At 39.2% G+C, this 19,993-nt stretch overlaps 1 protein-coding gene and 1 pseudogene across 2 annotated transcripts; both read left to right on the top strand.

The window, feature by feature from the left end:
• The first annotated feature begins 1,052 nt into the window (after positions 1 to 1,052).
• LOC107681339 (gastrula zinc finger protein XlCGF8.2DB-like) lies at positions 1,053 to 4,506 on the top strand. 2 transcript variants are annotated; one of them, XM_016477619.1, is made up of 3 exons: positions 1,053 to 1,107; positions 1,760 to 1,971; positions 3,583 to 4,506. In XM_016477619.1, exons 2-3 carry the CDS (start codon positions 1,800 to 1,802, stop codon positions 4,419 to 4,421), a joined length of 1,011 nt encoding a protein of 336 aa, XP_016333105.1. In that variant the 5' UTR covers positions 1,053 to 1,107; positions 1,760 to 1,799; the 3' UTR covers positions 4,422 to 4,506. The 2 variants fall into 2 exon arrangements, with proteins under 2 accessions (XP_016333105.1, XP_016333104.1); XM_016477618.1 differs by having other exon boundaries at positions 1,076 to 1,155.
• A 9,753-nt stretch (positions 4,507 to 14,259) lies between these two features.
• On the top strand, positions 14,260 to 17,876 carry LOC107681341 (gastrula zinc finger protein XlCGF8.2DB-like; annotated as a pseudogene).
• Positions 17,877 to 19,993: the final 2,117 nt, after the last annotated feature.

Raw genomic sequence — 19,993 nt, 5'->3', positions numbered from 1 at the left:
GTGGAAACTGGAGGAGCTGAACACGCAGCGCCAGTGTATTTCTTTTTTCTTTTTCTTTGTAATGGGGGGGGGTTAGAAAATGTTAAGAGATAGAGGAAATGTTTCTGATCCAAGCTACCTGATGATGGCAGTAATGCACTGTTGAGTGCGGTTGCCAGTGAAAGAAAGAAGAAGAAGAAGAAGAATTTGACAGAGATGATTTGTACGATCATATCTACATATTTACATGTAACGTTATGCATTTGGCAGACGTTTTTATTAACCAAAGCGACTTACAAATCATCCTCATCATCGTCTAGAGCCGCGCTTCTAGATTGTTTTACTCACAAATGCTAATCAGCACATGGTTAGCTAGCAGCACAGTTCTGAACATTGTACACCTATACAAACTATATGATATGAAGCAACACAGAAAAGGGTGCTTAATTGTAGAAAAAAGGCGTTAGGTAGTGACTTCTACCTACCTACCAATCTACTCACTATGTAGCTGTGGGTGAAAGACAGGAATAATTCCTCATAAATGTAGGGCTGCACTTAAAATCATTCTCAGTCAACGAAATAAAACTAAAACATACATGAAAATGTCAAAAAGACCTGAAAATACAGGGCACAATTTTATTTCATCATTTACAAAGAATGTATACATACAAATAAAGCTTACAGATATTTTAAATATTGCTGTGGGCTTCAATAGATAACAAAAGGATATTTGCAAACATCTAAGATTTGAATACTTAAATGCATTTTAAATGTGTTTGTTGATTGTGGGACAGCATTTTCCACCAGTTCTGTAGAATGGCCCTTATATAGTTGCACCTGACTGTATTATATTCATAAGCATTTTAGGAGTAAGTTCATTGTGTTTATTTTAATCAGCATGTCATGAGAGTTAAGAGATAGAGGAAATGTTTCTGATCCAAGCTACCTGATGATGGCAGTAATGCACTGTTAAGTGCGGTTGCCAGTTAAAGAAAGAAGAAGATCTCCTAACTCTCTAAGCATTTTGGGATTTTTGCGTGGGAAAACAGGACTTTTATTTTGGTAGGTCGATGTGACGTCATAGGCACGCGTCGCGCTCCGGCTCTGTTGTGATTCGGCTGAAGAAAGGTCTGTTTTCAATCATCTAAAGTGTTTAAATCCATGGAAACCGTTCCGGTAATGTTATAGTTTTGAACGTTATTTTTCGTGAGTGAATGAGTAACAAGAGAAAGAGAAAAAACGCGTCTCGTTTCGCTCTCTATAAAGTGAATCAGCTCGTTGTAAAAATGTAGACTTTGTATGTATTTGCTCATTATTTAGCGAGTTGCTAGAGTTGGTGATAAAGAAAATGCAGTCAAAACGCAGGCGATGTGCAAACTCTCAAACCTGGGTCAAGTATTCACTGAAAGTAAACGCAAAATATGCTGATAACACATATAACGGTCTTCATTTATTGCTTTGACATTTCTCTTGTGGCCCACACACTATTGATAGTGAATAAATCTATATTTATTGTGAAGCACGCTAAAGCTGCTGCTTTTGATTTTCATTAATGACTGATTGTTGTGTAGTGTTCAGAACTTTTAAAGATTGTTGATTTATCATTTGAATAATTATTATTAACATATATAGCTGTAGTATTGTTATAATTTGTGTCGTCAAGATGCTTTGTTAATGTTTTAATCATTAACTCTCACTCTGACTGACTCCCTTTCTGATTGAGAGATTTAGATGAGAATAGTTAACAGGAAGAAAAATAAATCTAATCTTAAACACACAGATAAACTCAACTGAGACACACGTGACACACTATTATAAAGATGGCGTTTATTAAAGAGGAGAGAGAAGACGTGAAGATTGAAGAAACATTCAGAGTCAAACATGAAGATACTGAGGAACAAACAAAGATGGAGTTTATTAAAGAGGAGAGTGAAGACGTGAGGATTGAAGAGGCTTTCAGAGACAAACATGAAGATACTGAGACACAAACAGGTTGGTTTTCATTCTCAAAGCTGAATTACAGTCTTGTTGAAAACGCTCATTTAGAAAAGTCTGTGAAGTTTGAGATTTCCACAATATAATAACTAAGAAAATATCTTGGTTTTACTGTATACGCATCAGTTTTTATTAAGGAAAAAAATGTTCCCAACTAATCCAAACACTATCTCATTTACTATAATATTACAGGAAACAGTTAACAACAGACATTGAACTGAATGAAAGGGTTAGTTCACCCAAAAATGAAAATTAGCCCATGATTTCCTCACCCTCAAGCCATCCTAGGTGTGTATGACTTCCTTCTTCCAGACGAATCCAATCACTGTCTGATTAAAGGGATAGTTCACCCAAAAATGAAAATGTGATGTTTATCTGCTTACCCTCAGGGCATCTCAGATGTAGGTGACGTTGTTTCTTCAGTAGAACACATTTGATGATTTTTAACTCCAACTGTTGCAGTCTATCAGTCGTATAATACATGGCAATGGTAACAAAATCTATGAGAGTAAAAAAAACATGCACAGACAAATCCAAATTAAACCCTGCGGCTCGTGACGACACATTGATGTCCTAAGACACGAAACGATCGGTTCGTGCCAGAAACTGAACAGTATTTATATCATATTTTACCTCTAATTCACTATGTGCAACTGTCTTTGGGCGCGCGCAGGCATCCGGTGCGTGAGGTGTGTACGCACTCTGGCGTAGTTTACGCAAGCGCCGGAAGTGATCTCTTGCGCGTATACGTCACTCATTGTTTACACAGCGCACAGTAATTGTAGGTACGACGGCTAATCAAAATGGTACTTGCGCTTATCCGGACTTAAAACTAAAAGATTACGTTCTCTCGCGCGAACTCATTCGGGAGTGGTGACTTTCCACGTATTCCCAACTTCTGAGCCTGCTCGCCTGAAGTTATGGTTGATTGCTCTTTGGCTGGATATCAACACACCCATTAACGTAAACTACGCCAGAGCGCGTACACACCTCACGCACCGGATGCCGTGCGCGCGCTCAAAGCAGTTGGACATAGTGGTGTATTAAGAGGTAAAAATTATATAAATACTGTTCGGTTTCTGGCACAAACCGATCGTTTCGTGTCTTAGGACATCAATGTGTCGTCACGAGCTGCAGGGTTTAATTTGGATTTGTCTGTGCATGTTTTTTTTACTCTCATAGATTTTGTTACCATTGCCATGCATTATACGACTGATAGACTGCAACGGTTAAAGTTAAAAATCATCATTTGTGTTCTACTGAAGAAACAAAGTCACCTACATCTTGGATGCCCTGGGGGTAAGCAGATAAACATCACATGTTTGGGTGAACTATCCCTTTAAGATCACATTGGTGTTGTAGGTTTGGTCATGCGGCCTGATTATGTGGATGTGGCTATTGTGGTTTAGGGTCATTTCACCACCAGTTGGCAGCAGGACGTGCAACACATATGACAGACTTTAAAATAGCCCTCCTTTATTTACCCTCTTAAATGCATGTGCGCACCGTGTGACGATAATACTGTAGTGCCTGAGCCTGTTATCTCTGCGTACTGCCATATTGATTGTTTTAATGCTTTAAACATATATTTGTCGTTTTCTGCTTTAGACATGATGGCGCTGAAAGAAGAGAGTCAAGATCTGAATCAAACAGAAGAGAAACAGCATGCTTTCATAACCGGAGAAAAACCTTTCAATTGTTCAGAGACTGAAAAGACTTTCTTTGAAAAAAGAGCTCAGAAGACTGGAAGTGGAAAATGTTTCACCTGCCAACAGTGTGGAAGGAGTTTCTCTCAGAAAGGACATCTCAAGACTCATATGAATATTCACACTGGAGAGAAGCCGTTCACATGTGATCACTGTGGAAAGAGCTTCACGCATCAAGGAACCCTTTATACCCACATGAGTCTTCACACCGGAGAGAAGACTTACACCTGCAAACTGTGTGGAAAAACGCTGAATCGAAAAGGAAATCTTCAGACTCACATGAGAACTCACACCGGAGAGAAGCCGTTCACTTGTGATCAGTGCGGAAAGAGTTTCACTCGTAAAGAAAGCCTTAATAATCACATGCGGATTCACTCGAGAGAGAGCTGCTGTGTATGTCATCAGTGTGGAAAGCGTTTCGCCGACCGTAATCACCTTAAGAAGCACATAATGACTCACACTGGAGAGAAGCCTTTCATGTGCCAGCACTGTGGAATGAGTTGCGCAAACAACACAAACCTTAAAGTCCACTTGAGAGTTCACACCGGCGAGAAGCCGTTCACCTGCCAACAGTGTGAAAAGAGCTTCTCACGGAAAGAAAGTCTTAAGGATCACATGAGAGTCCACACTGGAGAGAAGCCGTACACATGCAAACAGTGTGGAAAGAGCTTCACAAATAAAGGATCCCGTTACAGCCACATGAGGACTCACACTGGAGGGAAGCTTTTCACGTATCTTTGAGAAGACTTTGGTATAGCAAATAGATCTGAGAAGTCATTTGCAAACTCCTTCTGGCAAGAAAGAGGTTTCGAAAAAGGAGCAATTACGAAAAACACCCGATCTGATCGGAGTCATTTACTCAGATACTGGTCAGATACTTGATTCGATTCTAGTATTTCCCTAGTACTTGGTGCACACTACAGTCATTCAAATCAAACCAATGTGAACCGGGATGTGCAGAGAGTTCTGTTGCAATGGTACACATGTGTGGTCACAATTATGAATATAGGATTACTGATATAAACATCTTGTATTTTATATGTAAAATAAGCAGAGTAATTTCAACAAAAAACGTGGAGATAAGGTGAGAAAGCATGAAGCTTGCGGTCTCAGAAAGACAATCTGTCAATCAAGTAAGCAAGATGCAACCCATAGCAACGCGTTATGGCAACATCTCAGACAGTCAGACAGCAGATAAAAAGAACTTATGAGTGATTTCATAAAAAAGTGGAAGTATGTGTGTAGGTCTCATTCATGCACGCACATTTGAGCTGCTTCATCAGCCCTGATACTGATCCTTGTCAAGAACTTGAAGTCCATAAAAAGTCTTAAATATCATAAATAGTGGGGGAAAGTCTCCACATTTTGAGCGCAAATGGAGGAGACAGTTGAAAAGGCAAACATGTTTTTGATTGGCTGGAGACTGTAATGGTAACTGATTTGAGAAAAAGAGATTTTGAGAAAAATTTCTGTCCAGGATCTCAGTCAGTTCCAGTGTTCGGCACCGATTACCAGGTAATGTGAGGTGTTCACAGATTGAATCTTGCAGCTCCCGATCTGCTCGCAGATACATTACAACCATCCCGTTAATATCAAACATGTTTGATATTTAGGATTTTAAACCGAGATGATTACAGCTATGATTATGTCAGTACTTTCACAATAGCCAATGAGAGAGAAGTTTTCAGGGAGATGGAGGTGAAAGAAATGGTGAAGTATGAGTATGGTCCGAGATGGAGAAATGGTTGGTCGAAATGTGGCAGCAATATGACCGCCATCATCAAAAACATGCAATGTAACCACAATGACAAAGAGAAGAGCTTGAGGAGACATCGCATCGGCTTTGAACGTACCGGATGAGTGTATAAAGTTGCTAGCGCACTAGTTAGCAAGTGTAAACATTAGCTATTGAAATGTCAAACTAAGACCATTTGCTACATACAGATCTATCAAAGGATGCATTGCTTCCTTAAAGGGATAGTTCACCCAAAAATGAAAATGTGATGTTTATCTGCTTACCCCCAGGGCATCCAAGATGTAGGTGACTTTGTTTCTTCAGTAGAACACAAACGAAGATTTTTAACTCAAACCGTTGCAGTCTGTCAGTCATATAATGGAAGTGAATGGGAATCACGTCTTTGAGAGTCAAAAAAAACATACACAAACAAAACAAAATTAAACCCTGCGGCTCGTGACAATACATTGATTTGTAAAGACACGAAACGATCGGTCTGTGCAAGAAACTGAACAGTATTTATATCGTTTTTTACCTCTGATGCACTGCAATGTCCAAACTGTCCTGAGCGCGTACTCAACAGCCGACGCGTCTTCTTCTTCTTGCTTTACAGTGGATCGCAGACTTATAAGTGCATTACCGCCACCTATCTCTCAAATGTACCATTGACACTCTATCTACAATCTCAATTAGGAGTGTCAATGTGCTTTGGTTTGAACGAAAACAACGTAACCAAACAACGTAGAAAATGTATCCGTGTGACGCAGCTGACACAATAGCATATGCTGTTTGCGTTCAGTGGATACTCTCCAAAATGGCGCTAGGGTGACGCGGAGCACACAAAAAGTATTCTCGTAGCTTCGTAGAATTACGGTTGAACCCCTGATGACACATGGATTATTTTACCGATCTCCTTGCTACGTTTCTGGACGTTGATCGTGTTAGGATCCTTGCTGTCTATGGGAGGGTCAGAGAGCTCTCAGAATGCATCAAAAATATCTTAATTTGTGTTCCGAAGATGAACGAAGGTTTTTTTTTGGGTGAACTATCCCTTTAAGATTATCTTAAGAAGTACTGAAGAATAATTGTTATTATATTAAGTACAAAATTAGTGCGTGAAAATAGAGCAATTATGGAAGTGCACTTTTTTTTCACCTGGGAAACATAATTTGTGCTAAACAGTGTATGTTCCCTTTAAGGCAGCAATATTCCTGACAACTGAAAGGCAGGCACTCAAAATCTGTAAAGATTTGGGAGAAACCACTTAATATTCTCTCATCACAAAAACAAAAGCATGATTGCGCGTTTGATAATACTCACCGTCCCTTCAACATCTTTTGGATGTCCCAAGGCAATGAAATCTGATCTGTCCAGAATTGTTGTTGTGATTCCTTTTAATTTAAAGGGGACCTATTATGCAAAATTCACTTTCACATGTTGTTTGGACATAAATGTGTGTTGGCAGTGTATGTACACAACCACCCTATAATGATAAAAATCCACCCACTCCTTTTTTTTTAATCCCCATAAATAATAAGCAGTGTCTCCCAATGGCCTATTTTTAGCATTGGTGCTAATGTGATGTCACATTAGCCACAGGCCCCGCCCACGAATGTTGGCAGACACTGCCTTTTTAACGTAGAACCGCCCTGAGCGAGTTCACAGCGAGTTGTACACAGTCTGCCATTGCTGCACTGACGAGAATGTCTCCCAAGCGTTTAGGGGTTCTGTAGCTGGATGTATGAATCCACAAAGCTCTCTCCTTACTCCCGAAATCTGAGCCGCTGAAGACGATGTGGATTCATTTTGTTTTTGAAGAAAATTCTCCCTCAACTCTACCGAAATTCGTTTATGTCTGCGCGAATCATTTTACTCCGGACTGCTTTGTGAATGAGGGTCAGTATAAAGCAGGTTTTGCACAAAAGTTGCTCCTGAAGGATGGGGCAGTGCCAACTGTTCGTGATCCAGCTAACGTTACGCCAACTAGAAGAAGCAAGTATCACGCGTTTGTTTTCCACATTGCCTTTCTGATAGAGTTTCTTGGCATTTTGTAAGGCTAATGTTGCTAAAGCTACCATAGTCTGTTTTCACTGATGCTGCCTTCACGTCCTACTAGAATGATCGTGAATAGGAATGTGGTAGTTAAAAATTGCATATGAAAGCAATGTGAAATCGACCGCTTGAATTTGTCTAGCTCATAATCATATAGAGAGCCATTGTCTCTGCCTGTTTTCACTGATGCTGCCTTCACGTGCTACCAGAATGATCGTAAATAGGAATGTGATAGTTAAAAATTGCATATGAAAGCAATGTGAAGTCGACCGCTTGAATTTGTCGAGCTCCTAATGTGATAGCACACAAAGGCACCATGAGACCAGTTATGTTGTTATTTTTATCGCGCCGTGCTCCCCGTCTGTGTAATTCAGAAATAATCTGGCAGGGTGCAGAATTTGGCATGACACTGGTTCGAACATATATGGCTGAACACCGCTACTAGCAGTTTCTGACATTTTCAGTGCGTGAGAGAGTGTTTTGTTATTGCTGGCATGATGCCGGTGCGCGAGCTCTAGAAACTCTTCTGAAAGGGGAGGCGGGAGCACCAGCTCGTTTTCATTTAAAGGGACGAACACAAAAAAACAGCGCGTTTTGGCTCATACCCTAAAAATGGCAATTTCAACAAGCTATAAAAAATTATCTATAGGGTATTTTGAGCTAAAACTTCCTATACACACTCTGGGGACATCAGAGACTTATTTTACATCTTGTAAAAATGGGCATAATAGGTCACCTTTAAAGCATTGTTTATCTAAAAAAAAAAATAATTTTAATTATACACTTGGCATAAAATTCAAAACAAGTCAACATACCATCCTCATTTGGTCATTGCTTTATGGATGCATCCAGCATGTTCAGGAAGTAATAGTTTTTGCGTATTGCAGCAAAGAGTTGCTTTTAATTCCTCTCCAGCTCATTTTCATTTAAAGGGACAAACACAACAAACAGCGTGTTTTGGCTCATACCCTAAAAATGGCAATTTCAACAAGCTATAAAATATTATCTGTAGGGTATTTTGAGATAAAACTTCATATACACACTCTGGGGACATCAGAGACTTATTTTACATCTTGTAAAAATGGGCATAATAGGTCACCTTTAAAGCATTGTTTATCTAAAAAAAAAAATAATTTTAATTATACACTTGGCATAAAATTCAAAACAAGTCAACATACCATCCTCATTTGGTCATTGCTTTATGGATGCATCCAGCATGTTCAGGAAGTAATAGTTTTTGCGTATTGCAGCAAAGAGTTGCTCTGCGGTTTGAGTATTTACCCATCTGTAAAGTTCAAGGACTCTCCTTAGAGTATCCCTTGGGTCTTTTGTATTGTATTCGTGAAATCTGTCATGCAAAGCATAATGCTCTGAAGATCCAGTCAGAGGATGGCAGTTGGTATCCTCCTCTTCCTCCTCCTAATTTCAGCTTGCCTTCTTCTGCTAGCTGGATATTTCCTGTGGTTGGTTCAGCAAGTCTCTCTTCATGGGGACTGACTCTGCTTCTCGAAGGTTCATGTGTGCTGGAAGGCCCCTAGCAAAGTCATATTTTACAACATTAGGGAAGTGCTTCTTGCATAGTTTACTCTAAGACTGTAAAAAGAATGCTTCACCCCAAAAAAATGGAAATTCTGTCATAATTTACTCACCCACAAGTTGTTCCACACCTGTATACATTTCTGGGGCACCACTGACTTCCTTTTTTAAGTCATTGGTGCCCCAAAACTGTACCGGCTTCTGCCCCTTCTGAGGAAGCCAAGAGCAGCCAGCGGTCAAGAAAGAGGTCGAGCGACAGCCAGGCTCTTCTTGATTTTCTAAAAGAACAAGTAGAGAGGGAAGAGGAGAGAAAGCTTTACTGTCTAGATGTAGTCATGTTCACTCAGACACGCAGGCAGTTCCTCGGGAGAAGAAAGCTGAGCGGCAAGACGTCCTCGGAGATTGTTCCCTGACAGGTCCCTCTCATCCACTGCTGCATTCTCCATGCCATCCTCGCTGCCATCTTGTCCATGGCTTTGAGATCACTTCCCGTCACGTAAATGTTGTGGAGGATGCAACAGGCACCAATCACCTTTGGGGCGAACAGTGGCCTGATCCCCAAGGCCCTCAAGAAAATGGCACGCCAGCGCATCTTTAACATCCCGAAGGTGCGCTCCATGATGTTTCTTGCTTGTTGTATCGGGCTGGTGGTATGGGGTCATGATTGCAATAGGATGCTGCAGGCACCACCTCCCAAGAGACATTATCCAGCTGGTGGATACAGAGCCTGCTGGTACATTGGTGATCTGCGCAGGACAAGGGCATCATGTACGGATCCTGGATTTCCAGTGTACACATCTATAACTGCGCCCTGTAGAATAACCTTTCTGTTTATGTAACACTTTTTTGTGGCTCTGCTGGAGGAAGAATCCTGATGTGGCTCCTGTCGATGGCTCCAGCAATACAGCCGAATGGTTCATAGCCAGCAAGGCCAGCAAAGCCTCCTGAATAACTTTGTGGAGGATGGTCATCATCTCCTCCACAGCGTTGTGAACAGTCCTACAAACCATCGCATGCGGAAGGTGTCTGAAGTGACCCTGTAGGACGCTCCACATGCAAGCCGATGAACTGTAACCAGCACTTCGATTTCATGGCTCCATCAATGGGCTGGCAGCATCTGGAGCAGCATGTTGCTGCTTAGGGCTGGGCAAAAAAATATAAATTTCTCGATTTAAATTGATTCTCATTTTTACAAATCAATATTGATTCTTAAATTTGAAGAATCGATTAGTTTAGGCTGTTTTCAGATAATGAAGGGAACATTGTAGAGCACCTCCCATCCAATAAATTGCAATATGCTTTGTGTTTTGTTACATTTGATATGAACCAAAGTCTCAGTTTCAAATTCAGCCCATTTTATTACAGTATTCAAACAATAAATGCTGTTTTTGCGCTGTTTAATGTGGAGTGACAGATCGCTGTGAACTGATCTTCTCCTCCGCTTTAATAGCGGTTGCAGCATGAAATAAACACGAATGAACATCCGAAGATGTTACAAGAAAGAGTACAACTTACCGAAACCTGTATCCTGTCTCATGTAATCACACAATCAGTGTTTCAAACGCGGAAAGACGACAGTTGCTTGTAAACAATGTGTCACGTAATGTCACATTAGGGCCTTTCGCACTGCGGGAACCTTTTCATAGTACCAGAACTAATTGTGGAACTACCCACTTTTTGGCGTTTTCGCACCGCCGGAACTGGGTGTGATTTTAGTACCGGACTGCCTTTAGTACACACTCTCGGTGCGAATGCAACCCTTTAAATGGTACTGGGAAATAGTTCGCGCAAAATCGTCCCAGTACTTCAGTACTGTACATGTAGTTCTGGAACTAAAGCAGTGCGAAAGGCCCTATTTACCTCAGAAAAACACATTCGGTGACCATGAACTCAATAGTCAGCTAGAAAAATTAACTCTAGAGAGGAGCATTTTGCTAAATATATGCACCATATAACATATTCATTATAATTTTTACTGTTCTACGATGTTTGAATAAATCTGTCACGTTTTTGTGACAGCCACCATTTAAATGTTTATATTTCAAAAAACGAATTGGAGTAGAAATATAATTATGTAATTGTAACTATTATTATAAAACTTGTGTAATTTAAGCGTTTGTTTGTAAAACAGTTAATTTTAACCTTATAGTAATGTAGTACCAACTGACTCTCATGTATATTTTACAGCATTAGTTGATTTTTTTCCTTGAGAAAATTTGGCTTGTACTGTACTTGATATATATAAAAAATAATCGATATTGAATCGATAGCTTGTGAGTCAGAATCGAATCAAATTGTGAAATTTGTGTCAAAACCCAGGCCTATTGTTGCTGTTCCTGAAGACTATATGTATTTGTTATATTTATTCAGTTTTGTTTTAAACATACTGTCTGAAATTAATTGTTGAAGTCTGCCAGAATTAAAATTCTAGCATCTGATCTGTTTGGTGAGGTATTTGCTTATACTTGATTTCAGTTTCATTAATTTATTGATAAGCACTAGCACAGCGGTCTTCCCAAATCCAAAATCCTAAACAGTTCCATTTTGATTAATTAATTAATTTACTTATTTCACTTAAATTGAAAACTGAAAGAGGCAGTTGTTTCATATGTAATTTTATTTTTAGCATCACATTAGGCACATATAAGTATGAACATTAATTAACATGTTTAATACATTAAAAACGAAAAGATATACAAGGAGGTCAGTTGAAGTTTGAGGTACGCTGCTGCTCCACTTGACTGGACTCGGCTGGACTGGTTTTGAGAAACGTCTCAGGACTTTTATTTTGGTCTGCCTGTGTTTGAAGTCATACGGCTGCGCCGCGCTCCTGCATTTGTTGTGATTCGGCTGAAGAAAGGTTTGTGTTTTGAAGTATTTCAGGTGTTTAAATCGATTAGTAAATGTCAAATTGCTTAATCGTTATTGAATGTGACACTGTAATATTTTACCTAACATTAACATTATTTTGTGCTTGTAAAGCGCATCCGGACAATAGAAACAGAAGACGTGCATCTCATTTCGCTCCCATCAGTTCAGTATAAACAAGAATTTGGTCACTGGAAAGACCCGCCCACTGAGGCTCGTACTTCTGATCGACATGTGAACTGGCCAACCAGCGATCGGAAGCTATAGCTGCTATCCCTAACTTGCTGTAAAGTGTATCGCTATAGAGTGGTGGAACTATGACGTCACTTTGTAGGCTAAACCCCGGAAGCGAGTTAGCATTTTAGCACTTCCGGCTCCATCGTCCCAGGGTCAATGGGTTTTCTGAATGGGAGTTTGGTTAAATCCCTAAAGTAAGGTCCGTGGTTCACACAAGCTCAAGATACTTTCACGTTTTATTCTACGACATAAAACACACCAGTTACACCCCACTCGTGATTTTTTAAAACCGTAACGTTTCTTTAAAAAGATGGTTGCTAACAAGGAGACGTCATCACGCCAAACAGTTTATCAATTTATAGTATTTTCCAATCGTAATGTATAATTTATAGTACAATTAATTGTACAATAACCAATTAATAGTTCACCGCATTTTATATTGTTGTTCGACAATTTAGATTTTTTTTTGCTTTGCCCCGAAATGCAACACAAGTCTTCGGATGGAAGATGCTCGTTTTATCGCTTACTGATGCGGAGACTGGGTTCGCACCATGAGCTAAACTCATATTACGATTACTCCATGTAAACACCACATTTACCGGCTTAGTCGCGGTGAAAGTTAAACTTTACCGATGCACAGTGCTTAAAGCCACGTTAAAATGAAATGTTTACGGGCACAAGAAGCAGAAAGATTTAGTATTTTCTAGAAGCAAGGATAAAATAACATTTTGTGTACCCATCCTAACAAAACGAACGCTCAAAATGAGGAACTTTATTCACTAAAATAAGTTTAATCTTACCATATCCAAAAACTTGCTCACTCTGCGGTTATTTAATAGATTAAATGCTCTAGAATTTGATTGAATAGTACGTGGAGGCACGTTTTTAATTATAATATTCATATTAATCAAAGATTTATTCACTTTTAATGCACCTTACTTCGAAATGTACAGAAATACGTGCTATAGTTTTGCATTTATTCCAGTTTATATTGAAAGGTTCATGTAGCGTGGATTAAAATTCAGTAAATCCTTTTCACTGAACGTGTTAAAAATAAGTTTGAATAAGTTGTCGGGAGCGACTGTGGTGCTGTAGTTCGTTTATAGCCTAAGTTTAGCTTTTAAGTTCTGGCGCTCTTATTTTGGCTTCAAAATTCATCAAAGTTATATTATTTTGTGAAGATTGTCAAAACGTGTAAGTTTCATGAACTTTGATTGAACACAGAGCTTATTTTTTGCGATAATCCAAAAGCTCTATGGAAAGATCCCATTGGCTTTTTGTGGAGTGGAGTGTGATGCTAGCAGCCGATCCGCATACAGTGTGACGTCATAGTTCCCCCACTCTATAACACCGATTTTGCCATTTGACAAGTTATGTTATTTGTTACCGAGCACTGTCTATGTGAAGCAACAAATATAGATATTTAATGATAAGAGAAATCCTAGAGCGATTATATGAACGGTTTGGTCAGCATGGTCTGTGGCAGACCGTGTCAGGGCAACAATTCAATGAACAATAAATACATAATAAATGATTTGAGTTGTAGAGACAATATTGTCTTTTTTTTTTTTTTTTGCTCTATTTCGCTAAAGTAAATTGTTCCAAACAAAGCCATGTTGAGCATCTTTGCAGGTGTTTCCTTACTGAATCAATTTGCATTTTGAACAAATCGGGCGAGTCAATGATTCGCTGATTCATTCATTTTAAAAACAGTTTCTTCGTTCCTGAATGAATCAGTCGTTTTGAAAGAATCAATTGAATAAATGACTCGGTGACTCACTTATTAAGAGTGGCTTGCCGCCACCTATTGTCATTTTAGTTTCACATTTAAAAGCTTAATTCTTTTTTTCTGTCATTTAATATTTTTTTATATTTAAAACATTAATCTTATAACATTATTTATGCAATTTGCAAGTGTTAGAAATGGGAAAAAAAATGTATAGAACCTTTCATGTTTAATTAGGCCTATACTTGACTTTTAAAAATAAATAAAAAAATAATGACTCCTTTGCTAGTGTGCTGACTACTGAACTAGGGAGCTGATTGAGACACCCCAGAGATTTAGATTGGGTTTATTATCTTTCTGTTAATTATCCTGATCTTAAACACACAGAAACACTCAACTGAGACACGTGACACATTATTATAAAGATGGCGTTTATTAAAGAGGAGAGAGAAGACATGAAGATTGAAGAAACATTCAGAGTCAAACATGAAGATACTGAGGAACAAACAGGTTGGTTTTCATTCTCAAAGCTGAACTCACTCATTTAATCCTTATTAAAATGTCCAGCTCTACAGCAATGAGTGATGTTTTTAAAGAGTGTCTTTATTAGAGGGGTTTTATTAGACATGGAGCGGGGTCAAGAACACAGGAGCGAGTCAAGAACACATGACCACAATAGATGTGTGACGCCAGGTTCACACATACTCCATCTGCAGTGTGTATGCGGTGCATATTTCTTTCTGCGCCCATGTTAACGGATTAGGCGCCGATCAGACAGAATGTGTTTTATGCAGTGAGAGGCGCCTTTCTTAATTGTTTTCTATTGGCAGTGAGCGTTTTGCGCTGTTTTCGTGTTTTTGTAGGAGCGCTCTGAGCGTCTGAAGTTAAAAAAAATCAATTCTGAGCGGAAAGGCACTCTACGTCATTTGCATTTTTTCCATTGTCCAATCGAATGAATGGAGAGTGCTGGCTGTCTCGGGTTACCCAGAGCTGTATTTTTTAAGTTTTTGCTAATTTAGCAGTTTACTTAACAGCAAACCTAAGATTTTAGAGCACTTGATTAGACTGACAGGACAGCTGATTCGGCGGTTGCCTAGCAACATCAAAAAAAACCGCAGCTAAATAATTTTAAAAAAGTCAGCGTGTTGTTCAGCTCTCTTCCAATAGTGTCCGTGCTGTCAAGTCAATAATATTGCCAAATATTAAGTGTCTCCAACTAAGCAAGATAAAGGCAATGGTGGCAAGAAACCCAAACTCTCCTCTGGCCAGATGAACCAACATGGTGTGGTTTAATTCCAGGCTGAACCAGATTGTGGATTGATGTCATTCAGAACATTCATCCAGTACCTTCCGCTTGCATATTGAATACATCACATGGTGAAGGAGTCGAAACTGGGCACAAAAGGGCTGTGCATTAGTATGATTCTCGTGGTCTTTGCTGATGATTTGTGCTAATGGCCGTCTAGTTGACGAGGTCTTCGCAGGGGATCTGGTTGTCATGATCTCCGTTGACAGATTTTAATTATATAAGTGTGTTATGTGTAAGCCAGGTTAAAGAGATGGGTCTTTAATCTAGATTTAAACTGCAAGAGTGTGTCTGCCTCCCGAACAATGTCAGGTAGGTTATTCCAGAGTTTGGGCGCTAAATAGAAAAAGGATCTGCCGCCCGCAGTTGATTTTGATATTCTAGGTATTATCAAATGGACATGAAGGACTATAATGCGAGAAGAGCTCGCTCAAGTACTGATGAACGAAACCACATGTGTCGAACTCCAATCCTGCAGAGTGTAGCTCCAACCAGCTCCAAAACACCTGGCTGGAAGTTTCGAGTGAGTCTGAATATGTTTGTTAGCTGCTTCAGGTGTGTTTAATTAGGGTTGGAGCTAAACTGTAAAAGACAGGACAGTGGCCGTCCAGGAACTGAATTTGACAACCCTGAGCTAAACCATTTAGAGCTTTGTAAGAAATTAGCAGGATTTTAAAATGTATGTGATTATTACTAGGGAGCCAGTGCACAGTGCAGTTGACAGAACCAGGCTAATATGGTCATACTTCCTGGTTCTAGTGAAAACCCAGCTGGAGTTTGTTTATTAAGCGCACAAAGCAACCACCCAATAAAGCAGGGCTGGGTAACTTCGGTGATCTTGATCAATATCTAGTGATCTTGAAGACATTGATTAGCTTGTTCAGGTGTGTTTGATTAGGGTTGGAGCTAAACTCTGCAGGACAGCGGCCCTCCAGGACCGAAGTTGCCCAGCCCTGCAATGAAGCATTACAGTAATCTAGCCTAGAGGTCATGAACACATGAATTAACTTTGCAACATATGCTCTCAACATCAGATGCAGAAATGTAAATATATTTTAAAATGGAAAAATGCATTTTTACAAATGTTAGAGATGTGGCTTTCAAAATAAAGATTCCTATCAAATAGCACACCCAGATTACTAACTGATGCCGAAGACTTTACGAATCAGTCATCAAGTATTAGACAGTGTTCTAGATCATTGGATGCATAGTTTTTTGGTCCAATAATTAAAACCTCTGTTTGTTTTCTTACAATTTAGTATGAGGAAATTACTCTCCATCCAATTTTATGTCAACTATGTATTCCGTTAGTCTTGTGAATTGGTAAATTTTGTCAGACCATAAATAAATATAGAGCTGAGTATCATCAGCCTTACAGTGAAAACTAACGCCTTGTTTTCTAATGATATCTCCCAATGGTAGCATGTACAGGGTGAAAAGGAACGGTCCTAATACTGAGCCTTGTGGTACTCCATACTGTACTTGTGATTTACATGATACCTCTTCATTCACTTATACGAATTGATGATGGTCAGATAAGTACAATTTGAACAATGCCAATGCAATTCCACTGACACCAACATAATGTTCTAGTATATTGAAATGAATGGTGTGGTCGATAGTGTCAAGGCAGATTTTGCTGTGTAGAGTATATGTTCTGTATTCATGGTCTTTGCATTTTGGAGCTGATTTAGATTAAATGGCAACACTATTCCCAGTATACTGCAATAAAATATTTCCTAGAATGCGTTGTTGTTGTTGTTTTCATAATAGTACTGTTTTAATGGAAAACAGTTTGGGTTTAACAAGTATTTGTCTTTTTTAACTGTAGACCTGATGTCACTGAAAAAGGAGAGTCAAGAACTGAATGAAATGGAGGATCAATATGAGGAACATCATGATTTCATAACTGGAAAAAAATCCATAAAGACTGAAAAGACGTCCTCACGAAAAAGACCCCAGAAGACCAAATCTAACACCTGCCATCAATGTGGAAAGTGTTTCAGTAATCATCGAAATCTTAAAGTTCACATGAGAATTCACACTGGAGAGAAGCCTTTCACATGCCAACAATGTGGAAAGAGCTTCAATCAAACAGGCAACCTTAAAAGCCACATGAGAATTCATACAGGAGAGAGGCCTTTCACCTGCCTTCAATGTGAACAGAGTTTTAAACAAAAAAAAGCCCTTCTTTCCCACATGAGAATACACACCGGAGAGAAGCCGTTCACATGTGATCAGTGTGGAAAGAGTTTCATGCATAAAGACACCCTTAATTCCCACATGAGGATTCACTCAAGAGAGGATTGTTTTATATGTCAACAGTGTGGAAGACGTTTCGCTCATAAAGTAAGCTTCAAGACTCACATGAGAGTTCACACTGGAGAGGAGCCTTACGCATGCTCTCAGTGTGGAAAGAGTTTTAGACATAAACAGTCCCTTGATTCCACATGAGAGTTCATACTGGAGAAAACCCTCACACCTGCAAACTGTGGGAAGAGCTTCTCACGAAAAGGATCTCTTAAGACTCACATGGACATTCATACTGGACAGAAGCCATTTACATGTGCTCAGTGTGGAAAGAGTTTCAGACGTAAAGTGACTCTTAATTACCACACAAGAATTCACTCAAGAAAGAAACAGTTTTAGATATCATGACCTAAAACGCCTCAACAAGCATGAATAAATCACTCTTAGTCTTTTTTTTTTTTTACATTAAACAAGCCTTAAGACTCACACAAGACTGGCACATGGTCTCAGTGTCGAAAAGAGTTTTACAGAAGGAAACCTTAATATCTTCATGGAGAGAAGCTGTTCATATGTGACCACTCTGAAAAGAGTTTCAGATATAAAATATCTCTTAATTAGCATGAGGATTCACTCGAGAGAACTGTTTTATGTGTCATCAGAAACGAGTTTCACATACAGAAAACACTTTAAAGGGGTCATATGATGCTGCTAAAAAGAACATTATTTGGTGTAATGAAATGTGTTTATGCGGTTTAAGGTTCAAAAAACATTATTTTCCACATACTGTACATTATTGTTTCTCCTCTATGCCCCGCCTTTCTGAAACGCGTCGATTTTTACAAAGCTCATCGGTCTGAAAAGCAAGGTGTGCTGTGATTGGCCAGCTATCCAGTGCGTTGTGATTGGCCGAATACCTCAAGCGTGTGACGGAAATGTTACGCCCCTCACCATACAGTGATGCCGTGTCCGGTCGGAGTGATGAGACAAAAACATTAAAACCCATTATAAACGAGGCATTTGTTGCATCCAGTGGGGACATAATTACGGATTATAATGACTTATATTGTCTTTTTACGCGTTGCGTTGCATTGCGCCGCGTAAACATAAAACCATGTCTGCATTTGTGATCGGAGAATGACAAACAACAAGCCCTACTCTACACTGCTTAAAACACGCGTTTGAATTGTCAATGGCAAATCCTTTAAATATGAAAACGTACTTACAGGCTGTGAGTCAGCATTAATTGTCAGCATAGACTGTATAGGGTCAGAATGCGCGCCGAAGGGTAAACGGGAACTGAATTCACCGGAACACCGGCATTGTAAGCTACTCTCCCAGGAAACAAAGGCCAAACAAAGTCGTTTCGCTTTCACAACGAATCACACGGCGTCTTAACGACATGGCGGCAGTGGCAACAATACTACAGTGAGAATAAAAGTTACGCCTTCTTTCTTTGCGTGAACATTTGGGCGGCGTTATGCAAATCTTCCCAGATAGTGATGTAAACGTGGGGGCGTGTTAGAACGAGCCGTTTTAGGGGGGGTGTGGCTGACTCTTAACTTTTATAAAGAATATCTCTTTGGTTTTGAGAATTTAGTCTTTCCAACTTCAGGAATATTATCTATTCACGAACAGCTTGTAACACTCCAAAGAGAAAGGAAAACTTGAAATCGCATCATATGACCCCTTTAAGAAACATGTAATAATTCACACCAGAGAGAAGTGTGCCATCACAAGCTAGACAGATTTTAAGAATAAAATGGGAACAAAAATTAAATTTTTATTGGCAAATAAAAAAAACAAACATTGAGATCAGTTACAAGTACAAAGCCATTCACCAGCATCATGCAGATTAATAACAAAACGTCTTGCAATACACGTCTGAAAAGTAGAGATTCTTATCAAAAACTCCCCTCATTTGACTGATGGTGCTGAATTTATAATCATATAATTCTTCATAGTTTTATTTCTTTTAGCTTTTAATCAGGGAGAAGCTTGAAATTGAACATGTTCCTGTTCTACACTACAGAGCCATACTGAAGAGAAGCTGAAAATGTGTCTTTAGATTTGATTCCTGTTGCATATTTTTTAAATCTAATCACAACCCAACTCCAATCTTATGTTTGGACTTCATGTTTTGTGGAATAACCCTGTAGTAATCTGATTTTCTAAATGCTTAAACCCCAAACACACACACATTAGAACATCATTACCATGCAAACTTAAGTAACTACAGTAAAACACTAGATTTTTAATAGAACACGATATCTCTAGACACTTTCACTGATTTTGAGTTTTAAATGCTTATTTTATCGCCCTTCCTAAAAAAAAAATGCTTAAAATGACCAAAATGATCTACCAATAAAACAACATATCCTAACAAACTTTTTATTATAATTTTTTTGCTGCAGTGAATGCGATTTCAGTGGCAAAGTGCAATCATTTCCTTCATCACCATATTTATCACGAGGCGCTGATGACAACGTGTTCATTAACAGTAGGCATTTTCACTGTAGCCCCTGCAGAACCTGGCTGTACGCTGCAGAGTTAGTGTCCTCGTGCTGGTCCGGAGTCACCCACTTATCCAGACGCTCACACTGGTT

This window comes from Sinocyclocheilus anshuiensis, unplaced genomic scaffold (genome assembly GCF_001515605.1).
Source record: "Sinocyclocheilus anshuiensis isolate Anshui unplaced genomic scaffold, SAMN03320099.WGS_v1.1 scaffold2498, whole genome shotgun sequence".
In the NCBI taxonomy this organism is placed as follows: domain Eukaryota; kingdom Metazoa; phylum Chordata; class Actinopteri; order Cypriniformes; family Cyprinidae; genus Sinocyclocheilus; species Sinocyclocheilus anshuiensis.
The sequence above is the reverse complement of the archived record's forward strand: the minus strand, read 5'-3'. Positions and strand labels throughout refer to the sequence as shown.

Bases quoted from the DNA above. Each gene is read 5' to 3' on its own strand.
- LOC107681339 (XM_016477619.1), top strand. From the start codon at position 1,800: ATGGCGTTTATTAAAGAGGAGAGAGAAGACGTGAAGATTGAAGAAACA. The intron at 1,972-3,582 runs GTTGGTTTTCAT...TTTCTGCTTTAG, and splicing joins AGATACTGAGACACAAACAG to ACATGATGGCGCTGAAAGAA.